Source organism: Thamnophis sirtalis, unplaced genomic scaffold (assembly GCF_051295495.1).
Source record: "Thamnophis sirtalis isolate CommonGarterSnake01/CBP01778 unplaced genomic scaffold, rThaSir2_p1.2 scaffold_3, whole genome shotgun sequence".
In the NCBI taxonomy this organism is placed as follows: domain Eukaryota; kingdom Metazoa; phylum Chordata; class Lepidosauria; order Squamata; family Natricidae; genus Thamnophis; species Thamnophis sirtalis.
In genome coordinates this window covers 103,521,038-103,544,705 of record NW_028261383.1, presented here as the reverse complement: position 1 = coordinate 103,544,705, position 23,668 = coordinate 103,521,038, and the positions used below count along the sequence as shown (strand labels likewise).

The 23,668-nt window shown below is 37.9% G+C and overlaps 1 protein-coding gene across 2 annotated transcripts in view; it reads right to left on the bottom strand.

Annotated features, from left to right (window-relative positions):
• ABLIM3 (actin binding LIM protein family member 3) overlaps positions 1 to 23,668 on the bottom strand; it is a 178,160-nt gene that overhangs the window by 34,575 nt on the left and 119,917 nt on the right. For both annotated transcript variants that reach the window (XM_087709634.1, XM_087709633.1), the window contains exons 5-7: positions 18,667 to 18,793; positions 16,333 to 16,426; positions 3,123 to 3,210 (exon numbers count right to left, since the gene is read on the bottom strand). In XM_087709634.1, the coding sequence (XP_087565760.1) occupies positions 3,123 to 3,210; positions 16,333 to 16,426; positions 18,667 to 18,793 (309 nt within the window). The remainder of the gene's footprint in view (positions 1 to 3,122; positions 3,211 to 16,332; positions 16,427 to 18,666; positions 18,794 to 23,668) is intronic.

Here is a 23,668-nt window from a genome sequence, read left to right as displayed (position 1 = left end):
GGGATGTGGAGAAACTAGGAGCATTCATTGCCAATGTAGCATTAAGCAAACAAGTGCTGTCAAATGGTTCGAGACTTTTAGCTCTCAGTAATTGGAAGAAATGAACAAAACACTGAATTTTTAATACTGTTCACAGCTACTGCTCCTCTATTGGTGTATAAAATAATCAAGGATGGTCATTTAGAGGAGAATATGAATTAATGACCTCATACAAAATAGCATCTTTGTTGGTTATGCAGCTTAATTTGATTTTGGAGACCTTGTTCTCTGAGCTTGGTTGTTTTGCTCTTACCCAACCACAGTAGCCAGAAAAGTTATATTTTCTTCCACTGGAACTTAATTTTATTGCTTGTCTCTCCCTCACAGCTCAGGGCTTATCACATCTTTCTAGGTCTAACTGACGGAGAAAAGTTGATGGAAGGCTGTAATAAAAATACATCCGAGTACTAATTGTTTAGATAAACTTTGAATCGGTCTTTACTCCTGGATATTTCCCAGACTGGCCATATTCCCTGTTGGAAATGGGAACACAAAGCTGGAACAACAGAGAAGAATCAGGCATGTTAAGAGATAGAAGAATGAATCAAAGACATAATATGAATAAGCAAAATAAATAAAAAAATAAAAACGCCCTTAGGGTGATCTAGTAATAATGATTTATGTAAGAGCTAGCTTTGAGAAGAATAGACAATATCATGTAAAAAATACAGTGTAATAAACCATTTTGATTTTGTTGGCAGAGTATTTATTTGCATATATTGCACATCCATATATATATTTTCCTTATTCATGCCATGTATTTTGATGTATGTATGTAATGAATAATAGTCAATCTAATGATGCCCATTTTCTAGCCTCCCCTCATTTTTCTGAGCTAGCTAAGAGAGAGAATGCTTTCAGATTTAAGGATGGTGTCCTCTGTTCTTGATTTATGGGTTTTATTGACTTGTACTATCACCTGCACTTGAAGGATTCTAGAAAGAAATCTAATGGGAATACTATTTTATCACATCACATATTTCAAGATTGTGGCCAGATCAATTCTTGGGAATATTTTTAGTGTATTAAATTTCAATATTAGTTGCATAATAATAGAGGTCAGACTGTCATTGAAACATCATAAGCATTCTCCTTTTTTTCTTGTCTTATGGGTGCAAAGATCTCTATACAGTTTTTGTATTAGATAGACTTCTCTGTGTTAACAAACAGATCCTCCTGGATAATTTTTCAGTAAGTAGAATGAATTACTTGAGACAAGACAAAGAAAAAGAAGAAAAAGAAGAAGAAGAAGAAGAAGAAGAAGAAGAAGAAGAAGAAGAAGAAGAAGAAGAAGAAGAAGAGGGGGAGGGGAGGGGGAGGAGGGGGAAGGGGGAGGAAAGCCAACTCCCATTTTTACAGTCTGAAAAGTGTATTTTGGATTGCAAGAGATGAAAAGAATTTTGCTGGACAGTCTGCTAATTCTCCCTGAATGTAACAGAAAGCTCCTCCACCTATGGCTTATGTCCAAACCATGATCAGGACCACATATGTTGTGTTCCCATAATGCCATTGGCCTACTGTTGAGGAGGTGAAAAACATCTGATTCAGCTGAGATGCAGGAGACTCCATTGGGAGGAAAAAGTGTTAACTCTGAAGCTGTTCAGCAGGTAGTTTTACAAAGGTAGCAACTTTTTAAACTTTTACCTCATCCTGTTTCCCTCGCTAAGATCAAGCCACTTTGGCATCTTTTCACTGTGTTTCTTAAAGACCAGATTGTTGTTTGGGAAAGCAAACACAAGGAGGAAACATGGAACATTGGAGGAAGGTGGAGGGAATTCTCTTATTACTCTGTCACTGGCCAATGGGTCAGATCACAGGAAGTAATGAGCATTTTGAGGATGGCAAATACTGGCTTGGGAAATAACATCAGTGACTACATAGAAGAGCCCAGAAATTATATTAATCCAACATAAGAACCAGTTCTCAAGTAGTCCTAATGATTCTCTATTAGAAATCTTCCATCTTGGTCCCTTCCTGTTGCTTCTGTTGCTATGACTTTATTCCTTTTAGACAGAAATGCATATACTGTATGTTCCAAGGTTGCTCTGGCTACCATTGCTCTTCTTGTTTGTTCTTGGATAGTGAATGAATATGGCTTCTTTAATTGAGTTAAATTACAGCAATCTAACATCACCCTACCTGACATTTGCTGTCAAGTTCCACTTAGATGGCTGGAGAGCAAAAGAGGGAGGTATTTTTGTGTGCAATTTGTTTATCTTTTATTATTCTTGGAATCATCCCAGTCTCATGAGGAAAAGAATTAATCTCTAGCTTCTCCAGCAATCATCCCCACCGTTTTCCATCTTCTCACAGGTTCCTCAATTTTAGATGCCCTTGAAGGTCATGCAATTCTGCTCTCATAAGCAGTATCGGGACAGATGCAACAGTTTGGAAAATGAATGCCCATCATTGTGGCAGGTCTTCTACCAGTTGATCAGCCAAGGAGCCATTAATGATGCCTCTACTCTTCCCAAACAAACCAATTGTTAATTGCTATCCCACGCAGAAACTAAGCCAACAGATCCTGGAGTGTGAGGGTGGGGGGAAAAAACCCAGCCCAACAATTAATGTTGATATACAAAGGGTAATTAGTGACTCACAATGTCAAACACCAAATGACTGTCTATGAGACTCCCTCTCTAAGCTGAAAATAGATGAACAGGGAGGAGAACATCCTAACCTTATATTAAGATCTAGTCATCTCATTTCTTATGGCAACTAGATATTCCATTAACATGTGAATATATTTAGCTTGTTGCAGTCAGAAAATTAAAATATTGTTTTAAATTCAGTCAAATGCCTTCTGTTTGAAAATGTCAGCATGTTCTCCTTGAAATGGGATTGATAATACAAATTCCAGTTTCATGTAATGTTTAGAGAAGATTAATCAAGTTCTCTCTAATAAAACCTGAGTCTATCACAATGAAAGACTAAATTTTCTTCAGCGAGGCCCAGCATGGCTCTTAAAAGATGTTCATATCATGTTTAAGTTGCAAGGACAAGTATTAAATTTGCCCCCTGTGGACTAGAGGCAGACTTTTTAATTCTTTATGAGATGTTTTGCCTCCAATAGGTGTTCCTACCTGTGAGGTACATTTCTTCCCCTTCTGTGAACATCTGGTGACATCGTACACATCTGGCACAAGTGGGATGATAGTGCTTTCCTCCTGCCTACAGAAATCAGTGAGAACAAAGAGTTGTTGAACAAAATATTCACATGCCAATGTTCTAACCAAATACATGACTATCTAAGAAAAGTGATGTTTCTTTGATTTAGATGAATCAAAATTTGGCAGTAATACTGTAATTTATGTCATATTTTCCATCGCACATGACTGATTGGGTGTATTTATCATAGATTTTTGCCCAAAAATCTTTGATGACTTTGTATTCCAACCATGCATTAAAGTTTGTTGTTAGATTTTCATAAAACATCAGGGTAATCTTGCTATAAATACTGTTTCAAATCAAGGAGATGTACCACTTATAATTATATGATACTACCTAATTATTAACATGCCTCCTCTTATTTTTAAGAAAATTTAAATGGTTTCAGTAGTTTCATTATTGTGCTAAATTTGTCTTCTCCACAATAGACTCTGCCATACGGCTTTGAATTCCCTGTAACTTATAACACTAATATTTTGCAATTTCTATATCTTTGAGTTTAAGTTTTTAAAATATTTTAATGGAGTCTTTGGGCTTATTGGCTTGATTTTGTTCTAAAGTATAAACACTGAAGTAACTATGTAACCCGATTCCCCTGAAATTTGCTTTCAATTTTTAGGCTTCCAATTTTTTAGCATCTTCTCTTACAATTTCATCCAAATTCCCACTATGCTGTTTGTTGCAGGAAAATTCAGATATCAAAGCATTTTGAGATTAGAATCCTGTAGCAATCTACCGTAAGTGGATTGTTCTGTACAAGACTTAATGTTACATTTTAGCATGTTTCACAACAACATGAGCTATATACATTCATAAATATTTCACTTCCTTATTTTCCCCTGATTCCTTTTCAATAGATTTATTGCCTGTTTCATCATATGATTTTCTGATTATCTGAAGCTTGCAATCATCGTAACAGAACACAACAGAACATTTTCTGCAACAGAAAACATTGCCATAAGCATTGGAATTCTAACATTGGAAAATAGAGGGGTTTTGAGTTATATTATTTTGATATTCCCTTATCTGTGTAATTCTATTCCTAACAAGGATTATTTTTATCATTATATTTTATGTTGTTTGAAATAATATTTTCATCAATAAAAATTATCTCAGTTATTTTCAAATATTGCCTTTTAATCATAACATTATAAAGATCCACTTAAATTTGGGACAAATCCACTGTGAAACTTGCTGGAAATATTTTCTAACATTCAGTTGGGATTTGCTGTAAATTAAATCCATAATTGTGTGTCCTTCACTCTGGAATAAGGAAGAATAGGTCTTGACTTTCTTCTATGTATTATCCTTTCAGGATACCTTCTTCATTCTCTTCAATTGTTTTTTTCTCAGTGCTAAAGACAATCAATTTTTTCAACTTCCTTTCATAGGATTGAACTTCTAGTCCTCTTTTTGCTCTTTTCAGAAAATATTCTAATTTATTAAAGCACAGTGGTCAAAACTAGACACAGTATTCAAGATGGGTCCATAAGTACTAGTATTAAGCTAAGTGTCCATCAAATACTTACCCATTTTAGTCTTGCTTATTACAAAACTTTCCATTGTTTCTATGTTATTGTGTTATTTTCAGCCCATTTTTCTAACCTATTAAGATCTTTTTGTTTTATTTCTGCCTTCCAATCCAAATGTATGTTATCCACAAATCTGATAATCCACCCAACCCTTTATTTAAATCAGTGATGAAAATATAGAAGAGTACATAAGACTAAACCTCTCCATATACCTCTCTATAATTTGAAGAGGAGCCGTTGATGAGAACCTTTTGAGTGGGATTTCTAATCCAACTACATATCAATTTAATTGCTATGTCCTTAACTAGCTTGTTAATTAGTATGTTATGGATACTTTTTAAAATGCTCTACAGAAATAAAGAGGTAGTCAGACAATATATGAAGGAGATAATCTAGTTTAAAAAAAGAGTAGAGAAAGAAATTTAATAAAAACCTGCCCGAATTGGTCAGGCTGTTAAAAAAAAAAGATGGTGGAAGATTTTTTTATTTTCAGACTAGCAATATTGAAGTCAGAACTCTCAGATAAATCTGACATTTTACTGTAAAGCAATATTAACAGAATCCTAAAGTTCTTACTCTAGCTCTCTAAGCAACTGCAGAGTCTCTTCACCCCCTTTGTCTGGATCATTCCTTAGGCAGCACTGCTTCTCCTAGTCCTTTTTGGTTATTCTCACATATAATTACACAAATTAAACTCATTCAACATAAACAGGTATTCCCTGATCACATTTCTATCAATCTCAACCAACAAGTATCTCCCTTCATCTTACTTTACACAATTCTCTGATGGAACACAAACTGTTGGAGAAGCCCCATATTGATGCCAAACATATCTGCCTTTTTAAAAACCTAAAATCAGATAGAAAAGGCACCTTTGGAGAATGCTGTTTCTTTAAAAAAAATGGTACAATTGGTGAGAACTGAGGTGCATAGCTCAATGATTGAGCAACTGTCTTAATAAAAGGTACAAATCATACATGGAAATTACACACATATTCTCAAGAGGACTGAAATAAGCAGCAGGCAAAATGCAAAGGGGTTCTTCTGCACCAATCCCAGTTCTTACATGTAATCACGTCTTATACCTGATAAACTGGATATAAGTTCGGTATAAAATATGGCATCAGGATAGTGGCGAGTCATAGAAACCCTAAAGTTGTATTTCAAGCTTTTATCAGCATAGATGGCTTTGAAATCAGTGGAGCCACCCAAGGATTACAATGAGTGACAGCTTACTGGATCCACCCTGTTGTAGGGAGAGGCCAAGTGCCCAGTGCTGTCACTTTGATTAAAGGGACCATTATTTTCTACCAATTTTCCACTTATTTCTATCTAATGACTTTGTTAGAGCTGGCCTGAGTAACAGCATGATCAAATCCAGAGAGATATTGAAAATGTAAGCTATCCCTGGAATAGTTTGACAGGCCTGTTTACAAGCTGTCACTAAGTAAACTGTTATTGTTTCAGGATAGTGGAGAGAGCTGTTGAGCCATTGAGTTAAGGATAAAAAGAATATATTCTCATTAAGTGTCCAGTCCTCTTTCTCTCTTGAGACATTCCTATAAGAAGGCAACTTTTTCTGCTGCTTTCAGTGACTCTGATACTCCAAGATTAGAAATAACAGCCTATTATTTCGCCCACTTGCAATGCATCAAGGGTGTTCTCTCTGCTCTTTAACAAAGATAATAGGTTTAATTGGTATCTTGTTTCCTTTCAAAAGGAATTTTGGATTTCAATTACAGACATGCTTTCCGAGCACCAGAGCTCATTTGCAGCCACTGGTTTAACTTGTTGTCCTCACCATTACTCCATGCAAAGAACTACTACTAAAGGGGCTTTTACAGGAAAATAATAATGGTGATAGTTACATTGATGATGATGATGATAATGAAAGAATAAGAGATTATTAAAGAGTACCAGGAAGAAAAGGACAATCACGGCCTTTAATTAAAGGCTGAACTAGGCCAGAATTGACTTGAATAATTGTTTCAAGAAAGGGTTGAGTTTCACATCTGCAGAGTTCTTGGTTAGATTGTCAGCAATAGCTCGCTACTCTTGTGAGTTCAGTCATCATATTGCTAGCCAAAAGCATGAATCAAAGTTTGCTGCCCTGCAATAATATTTTTGGTTCTCATCCTATGAAAACTAGCCTTCTGTTTCAAGTCGGTGACACACATCTAGATTTGCCTCTAGGGTATAACAATCTGTCCCAAAACAATCTGTCCCTTTTTCAAAAGGCAACTAGACTTTGTTTTTTCTTTGAAGATATTTTGTCCCTCATCAAAGATGCTTCTTCAGCTCAGTCCAGTTGCCTTTTGAAAAAAAAAGCAAAAAAGCACCTTTGGGCCAACCATGAGCAGGGTGAGCAAGAATCTACATTGACAGGAAGAGCAATCTCTTTCCTGTTCTATCTTAGGATCATGTGCCAATAATATCAAAGTGATTGGGATTCCATCCCCTTGGATTTTTCTGAAAGGCAGTAAATGGGTCCCGTCAAAAAGTTATCCCCAATTTTGCAAGATTGTGCTAATTGCTCATTCAACCATGAATCTAATTAACCCAGGCAGTTCTTACTGATGCAGCTTTGTTCTGTTGCAGTTTTGTTTTATGCAAGAATTTATTACTTTACTGCTATTTCAAATTAGTAATCATTCAAATAAGGGCCTAGCTTTCCTCATGTACAAGCTGAGAAATCATGGTTTATTCAGTTTTACTCATAAAATAAAAAGGTGTGCATTGACAGAATATGATTATGAACTAAAAAAGCAACTTGTATTTGAATGAGCAAATTTCTTACATATACTCGATGATAGTAGTTTGGATGCATGAAATATTGCAACATCCACAAGTTCAGGAACCTGGACAGTTCTTATGCTAATATTTGCTGCTGTAAATGAGCAATATTAGCAAATAAAGAGTGATCCAGTTGCTGGAGTGGGATGGTGAAATAGCCAATGTAATGTAAATTATTAAAGAAATAACTTTTTTCTCCTTCTGACTGACAATTCTATCACTGCTCCAGGAAAGTACTATCTGGAGGGAAGTTCAGTAACAAGATCTATGTAGGAATCCAATTCAATTAATGAATTAAAAGCATTTGTAGGACTGCCCACCTCAGATAATGTGCTTCTGTTAGCATACTGTAAACCAACAAAGATGTGAAAAACCAAAATAATCAATAATGGCTAGAAAAAGAGATATAAACTATTAATTAGCAATCAGGTACTCAAATGTATTTTAATCTTCCAGACATGTCCCCAACATCAAGAACTGCACTGAAAAAGAAGGACAAGCAAGGCTGCTGGGAAACCAGCTTTGGAATGCAAACTTAGACAGACGTGGATACAATTAACTCATCGAATTCTAATCCCAATCTTTTCACAAAGGAAAAGGGACACTTGACTTCTTTCTAATTCCTTTTAAAATACATAATCTCATCCATATCTTCCACTCCTTTTGAATGTGAGGGCCAATGAACTGAAATAGCAGTGGAGAAACCTTGCATGCAATAATGTGACATGGCATTTATTTCACTAGGCTTTTGAGAAGAAAAGAGGTGGGAGCAACCACAAGTAACTTCTGGATCATCAGGAATTTCCTTTCATTGTATCAAAACAAATTGTCCAGCAGGCTTCATTGTTTAAACTAATAATAGAGATTGAATTTTTGCCAGTCTTATCTGGATAATTTGGGGAATGAGCATCAGCAATACACTTCTGATGACAGAGATATGATTTCTTTAATCACTTCTACCTTACCCATATTTTGTGGTTACTATTTTTCCTGATTACCTCTATGCTGCAATAGCTTCATTTGTCTTTTTGCAGGTAACACCAGTGCTGCCTTATCTCCATTTACATCCAAACCAAACATCTTTTTATGGATCAGACAAAAACTTCTCTCTGCATTTCCTATTGTCCAGAAGTGGCCGCTTATTTTTTTTTAAATTCTAGGCATTCTCTACAGTCAATTTGTCCATAATGTAAGATCCATTCAACTTATTAAAAAGAGAAAAGAAAAAAAGCTGAGCTCTTCAAAAACCAACCAAGCAAAGCATTTCAGGCAGCTGCATTATCTGATGTCTCTGCCTCACAGTTTTATAGTTTGAAAGGGCGGAAATTTGGAAATCAATGGTGATCATGCAAATGGAGTGAATGAATCATTGAAACACTTGCAGCTGAAAGCAACAAATGCCTCTCTTTCTATCTCTCAACTCACACCCCCCCTTCATAAATATTTCGGTGCCTTGAACGAGACATGTTTCTTTCTAATTCATGCATCTTCCAAAACACGGATATTTATGAGATTTTACTAGCTGAACCACTGCTGGATTTGACCAGCGCTGCTATAATAATATAGTCCCCAATGTCATAGTAGATTGTTGTTGTTGAATGCAATTGTCTCAAAGAAGCTGGCTAAGAGGTATCCACAGAAGAAAATGAAAATATCTTACGGGAATTACAGCCTGATCCAATGAGCTACTGGATGCAGGTTAACGGATCAATAGCTCAAGTAAGTATCAAGCTTCTAGTCTTCTTATGAAAACAGAAGTCCTCACTTTACCAGTGCAATAGCATTCACATTTTTTGTTTTCTCTTTGTCATTGTTTAGTGTGTCAAAGCATTGTTGCATTACTGCATGAAGGCAGAAGAAGGCATTCACCTCTTTCTTTTCTGATCATGGGAATCCTAAGGTTGAGGAAAAGATGTGGCTCAATCTGGATTAAATTGTGGAAGAACCATCATCATTACCATCAGTATCTAAATAAAGAAAGATAAAAATAGATGCCTGGCAGATCTATTGCCATCTCTGAAAAGAATTTCTATTTAGCCACAAAAATATAGGTTACAACTGGCCTTGCTGTAACTATGGCTTTACATTGTTATAAGTATAGTGGGTGTATAAAATTTACCAGGAAATATAGTTCCTTTTAGTCTTTAGTCCTTCCAATTTCTTAGTCTTGAGAGTTAAGAGAGACATTGGTCTTTTTATTTAGACTATTTTTTTGTCTCAGATACAAAATATACAATGTGTTTTCTTCATCATTTGGATAGTGACTAGCTGTAGTGAGACACACACTGTGTGAATGAATATTTTCAAAAGCAAACGATGTAAGCAAATAGAAATGGCTGGTTCACCCAATGCACCAATATGATCTTCTCAAAAGGAGTCCTGCAACTAAAGATATCGGCAATCCAGCTTTATAGATTATGAGATCTGCCTTTTGATTGATAGACAATGCTGATGACGTACCTAGACTATATTAGTGTCGCAAGCTGAAATGTATAGTATTAAAATGTAAAGCCATTGAATCAGTGACTATCTTTAGGTGAATATGCACAGAATTAATACTGAATGTTTTTCATTGCATCCAATTGCAGCCAGTTAAAGCCTTTCATGAAAGACCAAATGAACTTGCTAATACAGTTATCTTATACAGAATTCAGTTTACCTTTTGTAAACTTATGATTCAGCAATAAGGTAACTAATAATAAACATCTGAAGCACTACCTGAACACCATCAGCACTGACAAAAGCACCATTAGTCAATTGCATAGGGCAGCTTTTCTTGCAAAAGTTTATATCTTGCAGCATTTCTTTTAGCATTATTAAACAACAAAATATGCTTCTCCTTGGTCCTTTGGAAGGATTTGATAGGCCAAATACAGTCTAAACATCTGGGCAGCCCACCATCATTTATCAAATTTATGTGCTGCCCAACTGCCGGTGGCAGCTTAATCTCTCAGTTACCTGGCAAAGTACCATAAGTGGTTGCATTTTGGTTTTGTTTTAATCACCCCCTAAAGGTCCATCATAGTAGGTAGTTTGATCATGAAGGGGATGCAACTGCCCACTAGAACAAACCACAAGCAATGTTGTTTATTTTACACTGATGAAAATTACAGGTCATTGTATGAGTCTGATGTTGCCAATAGTGAAGACAGACTGCTAATTATAATTCAAAGTGGGAGGGGTGTGTCATCCTTTAAGATTCATTAATCTTCTCCGCTGACTACACAGCTTAAAGCCATCTGGGACAGCCAGAGGCTTAAACATATGAAGGCTGATTATGGCTGAAATAGAAGGCTTTCATACCCTCTTTCATTGAGGAGAAGGGAAAATAGCAGCTGCCTATCTTGAGGGAAATCAGGAGTCTTGGCACTCAGTAGGTATCACATTCTATAGTATCTTGCCATCCAGTTTGATTTATAATCATGATTAGTTGGCTTAGAGATTAAATGCTTCCCCCAGCACAATCAGGAAAAATCCCAAGGGGTTGAGCTTGTGGTCCATGAGGCTTCTGGAAGGGACTGTAAAATAGCTCAGTCATGAATGTCTCCAAAGATAGGTCGACTCATGCCCATGGGATTTTTAAACTACCTACCCCATGGCCTTTGTAAATGTTTCTAGGTAACATATCAAACATACTTCCTGATTTCATACCAAGTTGTAGGCTACCTGCAGACCAGTGGTGGGTTGCAAATACTTTTACTACTGGTTTAGGCTTGCGCAATGCTTCTGTACATGCGCAGAAGCATCCGGGTGGGTGGGTGGGGCCTCCTGCTGCCCCTACTACTGGTTCGGCCAAACCGGGAACTTCTGCAGACCTATCTGCAGTTACTCCTATCATGATGCTTTTTGCAGTTTCCCTTGATCAAGGTCTTAGAATTTCAAAGGCCAGCACCTAATTCAACAAAGATAACTATCTGTCAATCGGTTAAACCTGGTAGTAATGTACAGAAAAGACAAACAGGACTGGAATGAATCTATGTGTAACAATTTGTTTCTAAGATTTATCTTAAAGACAACTTCATTAGCTTTTCCCATTCCTTTGAAATAATTGTTAGCCATAGAGCATGAATGAAGAAAATAGATCTGGAGTGAAAATCCTTTTGAATTAAAAGTGCTATCCAGTTGTCCTTTAATCTACTTTCAGAAAACCTTTGTCTTTTAGAAAATCTCTGTCTTAAGCTGATGCAATTTTCAGGAACTTTGAAGTCTTAATGCAACTCAAGAGCAGTAGCACCTTTCTGAATGCAATCACTGGCAGAATTATTTTAAAACCTGCTCCAGTCTTGGGCAGAAAGGTAGAAAATGAAAGCATGCTCAAATTACTACCAAAAAGCAACATTTAAGCATAAATACCTGGCTCCCCCCCCCCCACATGCAATGAGTTTCAAGAACTTTTTTAAGGAATGTACTAAATTAGATGACTAGATGCTTGGCAAGTTCACACCAATTTATCTCTGGATGAGTGTTAGTTAAATCCAAAGTAAATAGGAAGAGACCAGAAGTACCTCAGCAAGACAGACAGAAAACTGTGGGCTCTGAAGAGACTCACGTAAATTCTGCCTGACAAACTGAATGCTGGGGATCCTTTGGATCAGAACTTCTCTGAAGGAAAAGTGAAGGAGTTGCATCTCATTACCTAGAGGAATGCAACAGGTTCCTCGTAGGTCGGAGATTACATCTCTGAATCGGCGTCGAGGGAGGCAGCATGGCTGCTATCAAGCTGAAGCTTCTGGACTAAGCATACGAGCAGGAACGGTGTATGAAAAGAATGCAGAAACCTGGTAAGAAGATTTAAATAACCAACTGACACAAATCAGAATCTGGAAAAGGCAAAGAATCTTGTGAGTAGAAAATAGATTAGGATTTTGGCGGAAAGAAAAAAAAAGTGGTTTAAATCGTTAAGCCCAAAGAGAACTGCTTGTTTTAAACAACTTGGAGACAAAAATGAGAAAACTGAGAATTGACTAACCCATTGAAATACAAACTTCAAATTTGGAAAATGGCACAAAATGGGCAAGCGCCTAACAAGAAAATGATCATTTCTTGCTCAAAGTTGAGATTCCTTTCTTCTCAATTTTAAATAATTGAACAGAGCCCTGCCAAGCTCCAAGCCAACTTGAGATTCTGGTCCTTTGCCTGCTCCTTTACTAATAATTAAACTTAGATGGGCTGCAATGAAACCACTTGTTAAGGTCAATTATTAATTCATGCTCAGATGATTTATTATTATTATTACTTCATATATTCCAGGAATTAGACATAGTACTAAAAACCAGTTTTGCCTCTGAATCAGAGCTCCAGAAATTAATTTTAGCTGCATGTATTAGCAGTAGGAAAATAAATTACAAAAGGAACTGTTGAAAAGGATATGCAGTGATGATGAGTGATTTTTCATAATTCATATGGAAAACAATAACATTTTAATTAATTTTACTTCTGTCAGCACTACTAGAAAGCCTCTGTTCATTATTTATTTCAGGTACTACTTCTGTGGAGTTTATTATTGGGGAAGCGATGGTGTTAGAGAGAAGAGATAGTATTAGAATGGATTATTTGGAAGTTCTACTTAAACTAATATACATTGGAACCTCTCCTGATACTAATAGTAACATTTCCCCCTTTTTGTCATTAACATCTATTTTATTTAATTATCTCATTTTATTAAAGTACGCCTGGTTCACTTGTTTCATTCCTAATATATTATTTTGGTATACACAATACAATTTTTCCAGACCAGATTTTGTTTTTCTTATTCATATTACATGATTAAGGTGAGTCACCCTTTTGCTTTATTCTATTTAGTTAGATCAAACTTCTGCAGTTTAATGTCCTCCAGATGACTTTCAGTTTTTAGCTGAGCCTTCCTTTTTACTCATCCAAGCAAAGATTAATTTAGACTCAGGAAGAATATACACTTACTACCCAATTCTATAAATTCCATTAACTGATTCAAAGTATCCTTTTGCAGTCAAATCCTTCTACCGTTATAACTCCTTAATTCAGATAACTTATATGAAACAGGTAACAGGTGTACTGAATTTGTTGCCAAAACCACAGGGAATAGGAGGCTGGAATTTAGCTACAAAGCATTCTGTGTGTGTGTGTGTGTGTGTGTGTGTGTGTGTGTGTGTATGTGTATGTATGTGTGAACAAACACACACACACACATATATATACACACACACACATATACATACATATATACACACACACACATACATACACACATATACATACATACATACATATACATATACATATACATATACATATACATATACATATACATATACATATACATATACATATACATATACATATACATATACATATATACACACACACACACATACATATACATACACACACATATATATGCGCTAGTCTTGTTGTATTTGGGTCTTTTCCCATGTAAGATTGAGATTGTCTTGGCAACGTTTCAGCGAAGTCTCACTCGCCATCTTTAGGCTGGGTTTGGGGTGTGATCGGAGCTGCCGTCTTTCTATAAATCTTGGTGTGTGTGTGTGGAGTGCTGGCTTTGTTTCAGTAAGTGGAATGATTGGTTATATGGTTGTATCATGATTGGTAGATTGGTGCTGATTGGTGCTGGCTGTGTGTCTATTGTTGTTTTGTGTTGTAATGGCCTGGGTGGTGGGTGGGGCTTGTTTGTTGACTAGGGCTGGTTTCCAGATGTCTGGTAGGCGGGAGGTATTGTCACGTTTATTCATGTTGTGGGGGTGTTTCTATAGCTTCCATAATTATTCTCTTGTTGAAGTGTTCTGTTTTGGAAATTAACCTAGTTCCTTCAAAATTAATTTCATGTCCTGTAACTTTAAGGTGCTGGGAAAGGGAGGAAGTTTTTTCTTTTTTTCTTACTGCATTCTTGTGTTCTGTGATACGTGCATTTATTCTCCTGTTCATTTGTCCTATGTATGTTGCAGGGCAGATTTGGCATGGTAATTCGTAGACTCCTTGGTTTTCTAGCTGGATTTTGTCTTTGGGGTTTCTTAAGATGTTGGCGATTTTTGGGTCAGTGTTGAAGGCTGTCTTCATATTGTGTTTGTGAAGAATTTTGCTGATTTTATCTGTGGTGCCTTTGATGTAAAGGAGGAGGGTGATGCCATTGCCCTGTTCTGTTTCTTGGTTTTGGGCGGGAGTCTCCCTTTGGATTAGGTTGGTAATTTTTTTTCTTGGAATCCATTGGAGATTAATACATTTGTGAGAGTGTGTAATTCAGTTTTCAGGTGGTCTTTGTTGGTTAGGCTTTTGGTTCTGGAGGTAGCCGACAAAGACCACCTGAACACTCCCCACAGCACTCTCTTACATTCCATATCAGGTGCCCACATGCAGCAGCAGCCCCGCTGCCCAGACACAACACATACCAGGCTTCCCCAGCACCTGCCCATATGCTTGCCAGCCCATCCTTCTAGTCCTGTATTTACCACTGACATCATCTGCCTGCCCATTTTTCCCAGTTCCCACCTGCATTCCCTAAAGTCCATCTGTGGCATCCCCAACCTCCTGCATTCCTTGCCTTGAACTCCTACCCATTTTTGCTTAATAATCTGCATGGTCCGAGATCACGATGGGACTACAACTCCCGTGATTGCTGTCACTATGTGAGGTGATTGCGTGACACTGCACTTTATATGATCGAATTGCTTAGCAGTGGCAATCTCGGTCACAATCACTATCATAACTAGAGGACTGCTGTAATGACAGTATGACTGAGATTTATAAGATGATTTTTTTAAATGATTTTTTTCTTCCCACCTCATACTTGCAGCAAAGGTCAATGAAATAATTTTAATACTGGAAAATTCAGAACAGAGAGAAAGAAATATTCACAATTATGCATAATTAAATATGGAAGTTCCTTCTGCAAAATGAGGTTTACTGTTCTGAAATGAAATGGAACTAGTATCAACATTCTTCATTATTTAGCAAATGATCTGCCCTCATAGGATTTTAAAGGATTTTTTCTGTGACATGTGGGGGCTTGAAATCAGAGGTGGGTTGCTACTAGTTTGCACTGGTTCGGGTGAACTGGTAGTGTAAATTGGGACTGGGTCGTTGAACTGGTAGGGATGGCAGGCCGTCCCAGCCCCCGAACCATTTCCCTGGTCACCCATGCTGTTGCCAGCATGTTTTTTAGGCATTTTATAATGTTCTGTGCAGAACAATTTACAAGCAATTGTGCATGCACAAGCAACATGCGGTGTGTGCGCGTGCGAGCAAAGTGAGCTGGCAGTAACGCCAGCAACAACCCACCCCTGCTTGAAATGAAACTAAAGAAAAAAAAAAACCAAATGCAGGTAGGTAAGGTTTGATAGCAATCAGATTCCAATAAGCATGAATGTTCTCTTGTTCTATAGTGCTGACACAGCCATGCTCAATTTTGGCGCATCAACAATAAATTCAGCAATATTTAGCATCCTTTAGGTTTCCCCATATACTAACCTAACCCTATATACTGTGTTTGTCCCATGGCTTATTTTCCTCTTGTGGTGCAGATTCTTCCATTTATCAGGAGCTAGTCCTTTATCCAACCTCTAATAAAAAATATCAGGCAGAGGGAAAATCCTAACACTTTGGGGCAAATAGCACCTTGTGAGCTCATCCCGGAATTATCCAAACATCCTTGGTAAAGAAGCGTGCCGTGCATGCTACCGACATTATTTCGGATTGGTTCAGTTAGAGAAAAAGAGCATGATCTCTTCTGACTATGGACAACCGCTTGGCTGTTTCCTGTTTGCATAATTTCCTGTCAGAATAAAGACCCTCTTTGCATTGGACTCACCTCTAAGACTCTGCCGCTAATATACCGGTTGCAAGTCTCACACTTAATACCGAATTGAGCATGGTAGTCCGATTCACAGTATGGAACACCATCCCTGTGAGAAAAGAGCAGGCTGTGAGATTTCGAAGAGGGAGGGAAGGAAGAAACATTGAAGCTCCACCATTCCTCCCACCCTAAAGTACAAATGTTATAGAGTTCATCATGGTTGGATGCTAGACCACCATTCATACTTTCCCAGACTAGTCAATTATCTTCTAATCTGTTTTTTGCTTCTAATCTGCTGGTTTTGTTTTGGGTCAATCTGACAGCAGCAGCAGGCCCTTAAATCCCAGACTCTGAATCTGAGGGAGTCCTTTGACAAATTCTTTCTAACCGCTTGTTCAGTTGGATGAGATTGATTCAGAAATAACACAGGAAGGGCAAATGTATGTCATGAAAAGGCAGCACACCCACCAGCACAAAAGTCAGAGGGCGGAAGGATGGTTCTGTTTATTCCGGGAGACAGAGAGCCTCGGATGCAAGCTGGAGTCAGCACGAAGGCTCAGAGGAGCCAAAAGAAAAAGACGATACGGTGCATGACCAAGGTACAATTGATATAGGCTGTTTCACATACAGGTAGTCCTCGACTTACAACCACAATCAAGCCCCAAATTTTTGTTGTGAAGTGAGACAGTTGTTAAGTGACGTTTGCCCCATTTTACGACTCTTTTTTTCACAGATGTTAAGTGAATCACTTAACAGTTGTTACATTAGTAACATGGTTGTTAAGTGAATGTGGCTTCCCCATTGGCTTAGCTTGTCACATCACAAAAGGTGATCACATGACAGTCGTTAAATGTGAGCAAGTTGCCAAGCATCTGAATTTTGATCAATGCCTTTGGGGATGCTGCAATGGTCATAAGTGTGAAAAACAATCATAAGTTACTTTTTTTTCAGTGCCATTTTAACAAATGGTCACTAAATGAATTGTTGTAAGTCGAGGACTACCTGTATCCTGTTTTCTGCACGATTGTTCATATTTAATTCAAGAAAGCAAAGCTAGAAAAGCAGAATGTCAGAACCACCGTGGATCAGTTTTCTGCCCGTTATCTGGCGCATAAAGTCACCCTCTCTGCTTTTCTTTCCTTATTGAGCAGAACCCATTCATCTTTAAGGGGTCCTTTGGTGGAATATGCTCACAGGTTGCTCCAGGGCTAAAGGTACTCACCGATTAATCATTGAGACAGAATAATAAAACCATTAATTGCACCATAAATGTGGCTCTTAAATTGGGTTTTAACAGAAGTTGTCCAATGACTTTCATTGCTAATGGCAGTTTTACAAACAATTATCTTTTAATGAATTATAGATAATGTTACTCCCAATAAAAGGAAATCTGCTGTTTTATTTAGTCTAGACAAAACACATCTTTGTTAAAACAGCTTCAGATATTATTTGGCATTGGGATTGTGCAACATCATTTATTTAATTCTCTCTTCATCTCCATAGTGCAGATATGAGCATTTTATACTGCAGCATTTATGTGCTCTGTTGAATGACACCTGCATAAAACTTGATCTACATTCTCTCTTTAGAGAGAATTGTTTTCTGGCACCATTATTACTTGATTACCCATTGAAATGTGTACATATAGCAAGATCATTGTCAGAAAGCCTGCTATGATGAATGATCTAAGCAAAGCTATTGTAAATGAGGATTATATTCAAAAAAATTAAATAATATTTACAAAGAATTAGTTAATGTGTTAGTGCTGTTGAGGTTGTAGAAAATATAATGATGGGATGGGATAATAAATGAATCGGGACTAATCTCTGAATTAGTGGGGGTTAGACTATATAACCTTTGATTAGATTAGCAAATAATCAAATAAATAGCTAAATAGACTACCATAGTTTATGATTTGAGAAACCCAGCTCCTTGCAACCATCCTAGAGCCTTCATTTCTAACTTGAAGAGTTTCAGAATTTCAGCCCGGAGAGTTTAAATTGAAGACATTTTTGGAATTCTTACTGAGCAACTGGAAAAAAATACTGATTTTACAAAAACCAGAAAATCACATTAAAAAGCCTCTTCCTTATGGAGTAAGGGGTTCTCAGAAGGTTACCTATATTGCCTTCAATAAATCTATACAAGTGAGGCAAAAGGAAGCACAGGTGGGTCTTGCTTCCTCTAGAAGTGAAGGCGAAGCATTATTTCTTTCTCACTGGTTGCGTCTAATATACAAAAGTCTCATAATTCTTCGGGAATACCATCCAACGCTTAGCTCTGAAGGAATCCCCACCAAACTAGCTTATACAGCTGAAATGTGCATAGGGAAGAGGTGGAAACACGCACTTGCTAATGTATTCTCCGGTCAGGATGATTCCACAGGTTTGGCACTTGAAGCAGCTGACATGCCACTGTTTTTCTAAAGCCAGGAGGGACTGGCCTTGCTTGATTTCCTCTTTGCAACCTGCACATTCTAGGGAACAAAAGAAACACAGAGATCTGACCACACAGCAGAAGTAGGAACATCCCAAATAGATTTAAAATCTGTATAGAAGACAACAGTGTCTACAAATAGCATGCCTTCTGGAACCATAAATAACAATAATGTGAATGACAGACATGAAGCAAAGGGTTCCAGTGTTCGAAATGATTTGTTATACACAGGACCATCTCTAGGAAGGAACAAACAAAATGACTAGTAGGAAAGATCCTTTATTTTGCATAAAAGTCAATGTGGAGAACCTCAGTTGCATAATTTCCTCTAAGTTGCATGATTTTCTCTTTGGAGAGACAGCTGTCCAAGATTGTGCTGTCAATAGGATGGATTCCCCTTCCCCAATCATGACTGGCCATACTGATTAAGAAAAAGGTTGATAGGCTGATTCCAACATAAGTTGAGACCATTCAGGTTGGAGAAGCATGTGAATGCTCCTCATGGGTACCTTGTTTCTCCCTATGTTCTTGGATTTGTTGATAAATCACTATAACTCCAAACACCACTTTGTTTATAGAGCAGCATCTGTGTTTAACAGCAGCATCAGCAGTATTGCTATCAGAGTGTGTAAACCTAGTGGAATATTTAAAATCTTCAATACTGCGTCACATTATGAGTCATAACTTTGGAAGTCTTGGAAACTATTTATACATGTAAATTCTGGTTCAGACCTCACCTGAAGGGAATTAACAGAAATTAATGAACAATTTCCTTGGCAAGATGGGTGGCTATATCAACTGAATAAAATAAATCATAAATACATAAAATGGTTTCAATATAGAACACTCTTTCACACTAAAAAGATTTAATTATCCTGAATAATTCTAATTGTAAGATTTAAATATTCCATATAGTTTATACAAAAATGAGTGACTTTCTGTTTTCATTCATTTTTGTGGAATTGTTTTTCCTCGTTTGACTGCTAGCAAGTATAAATTATGTTAACATAAAAAAACCTGACACATTGGCAATTTCCTCTCCTGGAAAATCACAGATTGTCACTTTAATCTTGATCCTGCTGCTTGAACCAATTTAGATAGTATAATGCTGGTGTACAGTTTGCTTTAGCAAAAAAGAATACTTAAAATTAAATCCCCCAAAACATCTAACCAAAATTCAAGGAGAACCTGGCATGTTTGCCAAGGAAGGCAAAGAACAGCTATACTGAATGTTGACCTAATACCAGAGTATTAGTACCCAAAGGATACTACAGATCACCTGGTGTAATGGTTAGATCAAGAATGGTGGCTTTGGGATAGGGAGGAATACATGGGTTAAATGTTTATGGAAGGCTGCCTCTGTTTTACAGAATCTGAACAAGAAGATTTTTGGGGTTTAGCCAGTGTAGTAAAAGCTGCTTCCTAACCTTTACCACAGTCAGATTTGGTGTGTGCCTAGGTATTTATCCTTCTTCCTTCCTTTTATGTTTCCTTTGCTGTTTAGTTCATTAGCAGGAAGCCCATGGGCCTGAAAGGAGTGGCTCTCCCAGCTATGATTGGCTCTTTTAGTCTCCTCAGCATCAAATATCTCTTATATTGTCAAGGAATCACTTTGGAATCACATAGGGTGCTCATTGGAGTAGTCAATAGTTGTGGAAAATCATGGTATGGAATACGCTGTTGCCAAAGGTATCTTATGAAGTCATTCTGACCATTGCTGCATCTTCACTTTATACACCTCTAAGAGGGGTTGTTTATAAATGCACGGTAGACTGGCAATCTCCTCTGATAACTCTTCCCTCTCATTGTTCACCTGTCAACACAATCTCTGGTTTGTCACTTGTCCTGGGAGTGGATTCCACTGCTAGGCTAGCTCCAGGGAACTTTTGCATGCACGTATATCTAGCAATACTCTGATCCCAGAATCTTGCATGCTAACAAGCTTCTCTTCCTGCCTTGCCTACTGAAGTCACAGCTAGTTGTCACTGAACAGCACCCATGGAGATAGCGGATAACGGATGCAGAAAAAAATATATTGGGGAGATGCTGTTCTTTGCACATTATATCGTTGCTTGCCGTAGTTATGAATTATCCATGGAGGCTTTGTGTAACCTGAGCTGTACGTCTAAGGTGAAGAGTGAATTTCAGAGAGGAAGATGCAGGCTTCATGTGGCCTAATAATATTAAAGAGAATGAGGATGATAAGTGCGCATGGGGCGGGGGGGGGGGAGGCAAAAAAGATATTGTGTTTTTTTTCCCTCAGGGGCTTCTTAACAGGTTCCCGGAAACTGAGTAGGGGGTGGAAGAGAGGAGCCTTTCTTTGTGTGCTGATTCAGCAGATTTGTCCTATGTAGCTCTATTCACTGTGGCTTCTGAATTTCTAGTTGCAAAAACAGCTGGGCTATGGTTGGATGCAGTAACAAAGTCTTTTCTCTTTGAGAACTGGGTATTCTTCTTCTCTCTTGTGTAGGTTTACAGGGTTGCCTTACACAGTCACAATTTGATGAAAGCTTATCTAATTCATCCTTATGGAACCTCTAAGTTATCTGGTACATTATACTTTCTCAGTATAATTTTTATAACATATTTTGCAACTCAAAACTAATGGGAATGATACATATAGGAGGGAGGTGCAAAAAATGTATTAAACCAGGAGAATGTTTCGAGTATCAGATATTCTAAAAAGTGCATCAATGGCAGATACTAAGAAAATTGGGTACAAAGAAGACTTGAAAAAAAAATAGACAAATTGGACAGAACGAAAGTATAGAAGCAGGGAAAAAGAACAAAGCAATAGCAATACACTTAGACTTATATACCGCTTCACAGTGTTTTACAGACCTCTCTAAGAGGTTTACAGAGTCAGCATACTTCCCCCAACAATCTGGGTCCTCATTTTACCGACCTTGGAAGGATGGAAGGACGAGTCAACTTTGACTCTGATGAGATTCAAACTGCCAAATTGCAGGCAGCCAGCAGTACTGCATTCTAACCACTGCATCACCGCAGTTCATCTACTTTGGGATAATGTAGGATGTGCATATCTATCCATATGTCTATCCCATATTATAGAATAATTATTAGCTAGCTTCAAAGTATCTTAGCAGCTTAATGAGATTTTATTTGTCCTATGCATACTATTCCCTAGCATCCTGATTTTGCTATGTAATATCACACCAGAGCAGAGCCAGATAAAAGCATTTTGATGTAAAATGAATTCCAGTGATGCTAGTTAACATGGGACACCTGCACAAACTCTCAGACTTTGCACACAATCCTCATTGGTTTTAAAGGAGCATCCTGTGAATGGCATTTGTAGATCCAACACATTGTATTTCTCACACCATAATCAGAAACCAACTCAAGAAGCCACATCATTCTTATCCATGAGCAGACACCCCGAAGTATTTAAAACTAAAAGGAGAACTGTCACTTTCATTGTTCTAAAAAGTTCATTACAGGGACAAACATTGAACCAAAGGGTATATAAGAATGGCATTTAATATTCTATTAACATCTGTGGCATTGGTTGATTTCATGAGGAATAAAAGAAGATTATTAGACAAAAGAAGACTAGAGAAAAGAAGAACTAGGGTGGCATTCTTCCCCAAGCCCCCCAAAATTTAACCTTAGTCTGTATACTGTTGACCTTACCCCATTCCTAAGAGGTCTGTAAGAGGCATGCATAAGCGCACCAACATGCCTACCGTCCCTGTCCTAATGTTTCATTTTATTCACATGCATTTCATGTATCCAAAATCATATTTAGACTTATACTGTATATGTTATCTAATACATTGATGAAATAAATAAGTAAAAATGATAGCAGTATTCCACTATTTGAGGGGCTGGCATAAAGAAAAGGGGGTCAATTTATTTTCCAAAGCACCAGAGGCCAGGACAAGAAGCAATGGATGGAAACTAATTAAGGAGAGAACCAATCTAGAATAAGGAGAAATTTCCTGGCAATTAGAACAATTAATCAGTGGAATGACTCGCCTCCAGAAGTTGTGAATTCTCCAACACTGGAAATTTTAAAGAAGAGATCAACAACAAGTCCTTATCTAACCACAATACCAGGACTCTTGGCCTTGCTATCGCAGCTATTTTAGCTGTTTTGACTATTATGAGTTGCAATTGCTCTGGGAGTACTAACGCCATCTTGAATAGCACGCTGCAGAGGAGAAGACTAAGAACATTAAGACCGCCTTCCCTCATACTAGCACAATCCTCGTACGAACTTGCACAGTTGCGCAATTTTTAACTTGTATGGTGAGTGTATGGGATATGTGTGCGATTGAGTGAATGATCCCACTTTTTATTATCACATTATTATTGTATTTTATGTGTTTTTAAATTGTTACATGGGGACTGCTTGGGTGAACAAATGAGTGTGTTTGATTTGGAGGGCCTGTCGAGGAACGCGGGAGCCATAGGGGTGGCTGGGGGAATTACGGACACGGGAGTGGGTCGGAGCATTACGGTCTTAACAGGGAGGGGCAGATATGGCGGGGACTTTAGGGCTGGCCATTACCGGGGAAGGAGGGCTCGCTACGTCACAGAGATCCCTCCTTCCGGCCCTACGAGTCCCACTCCAAGGCCAGGTGGTGTGAGTAATCAGGACCCTGGCCTCAGGTTGCTGGCGCTAAATGCCAGGTCTGTAGTTCATAAAGCTCCTCTCGTTCGGGACTTAATTTTAGATGAGAGGGCAGACCTGGCATGTATTACTGAGACCTGGCTGGGCCCGGAGGGAGGAGTCCCCCTCATAGAGATGTGCCCAGAAGGTTTTCAGGTGCTCCATCAGCCGAGAGCTCAGAGAAGGGGTGGGGGTGTGGCTATTGTTATCCGAGAGTCTCTAGCACCTCGTAGGATCCCTGCTCTGGAGCTTGTCGTGTGTGAGTCCCTGCTGGTGAAG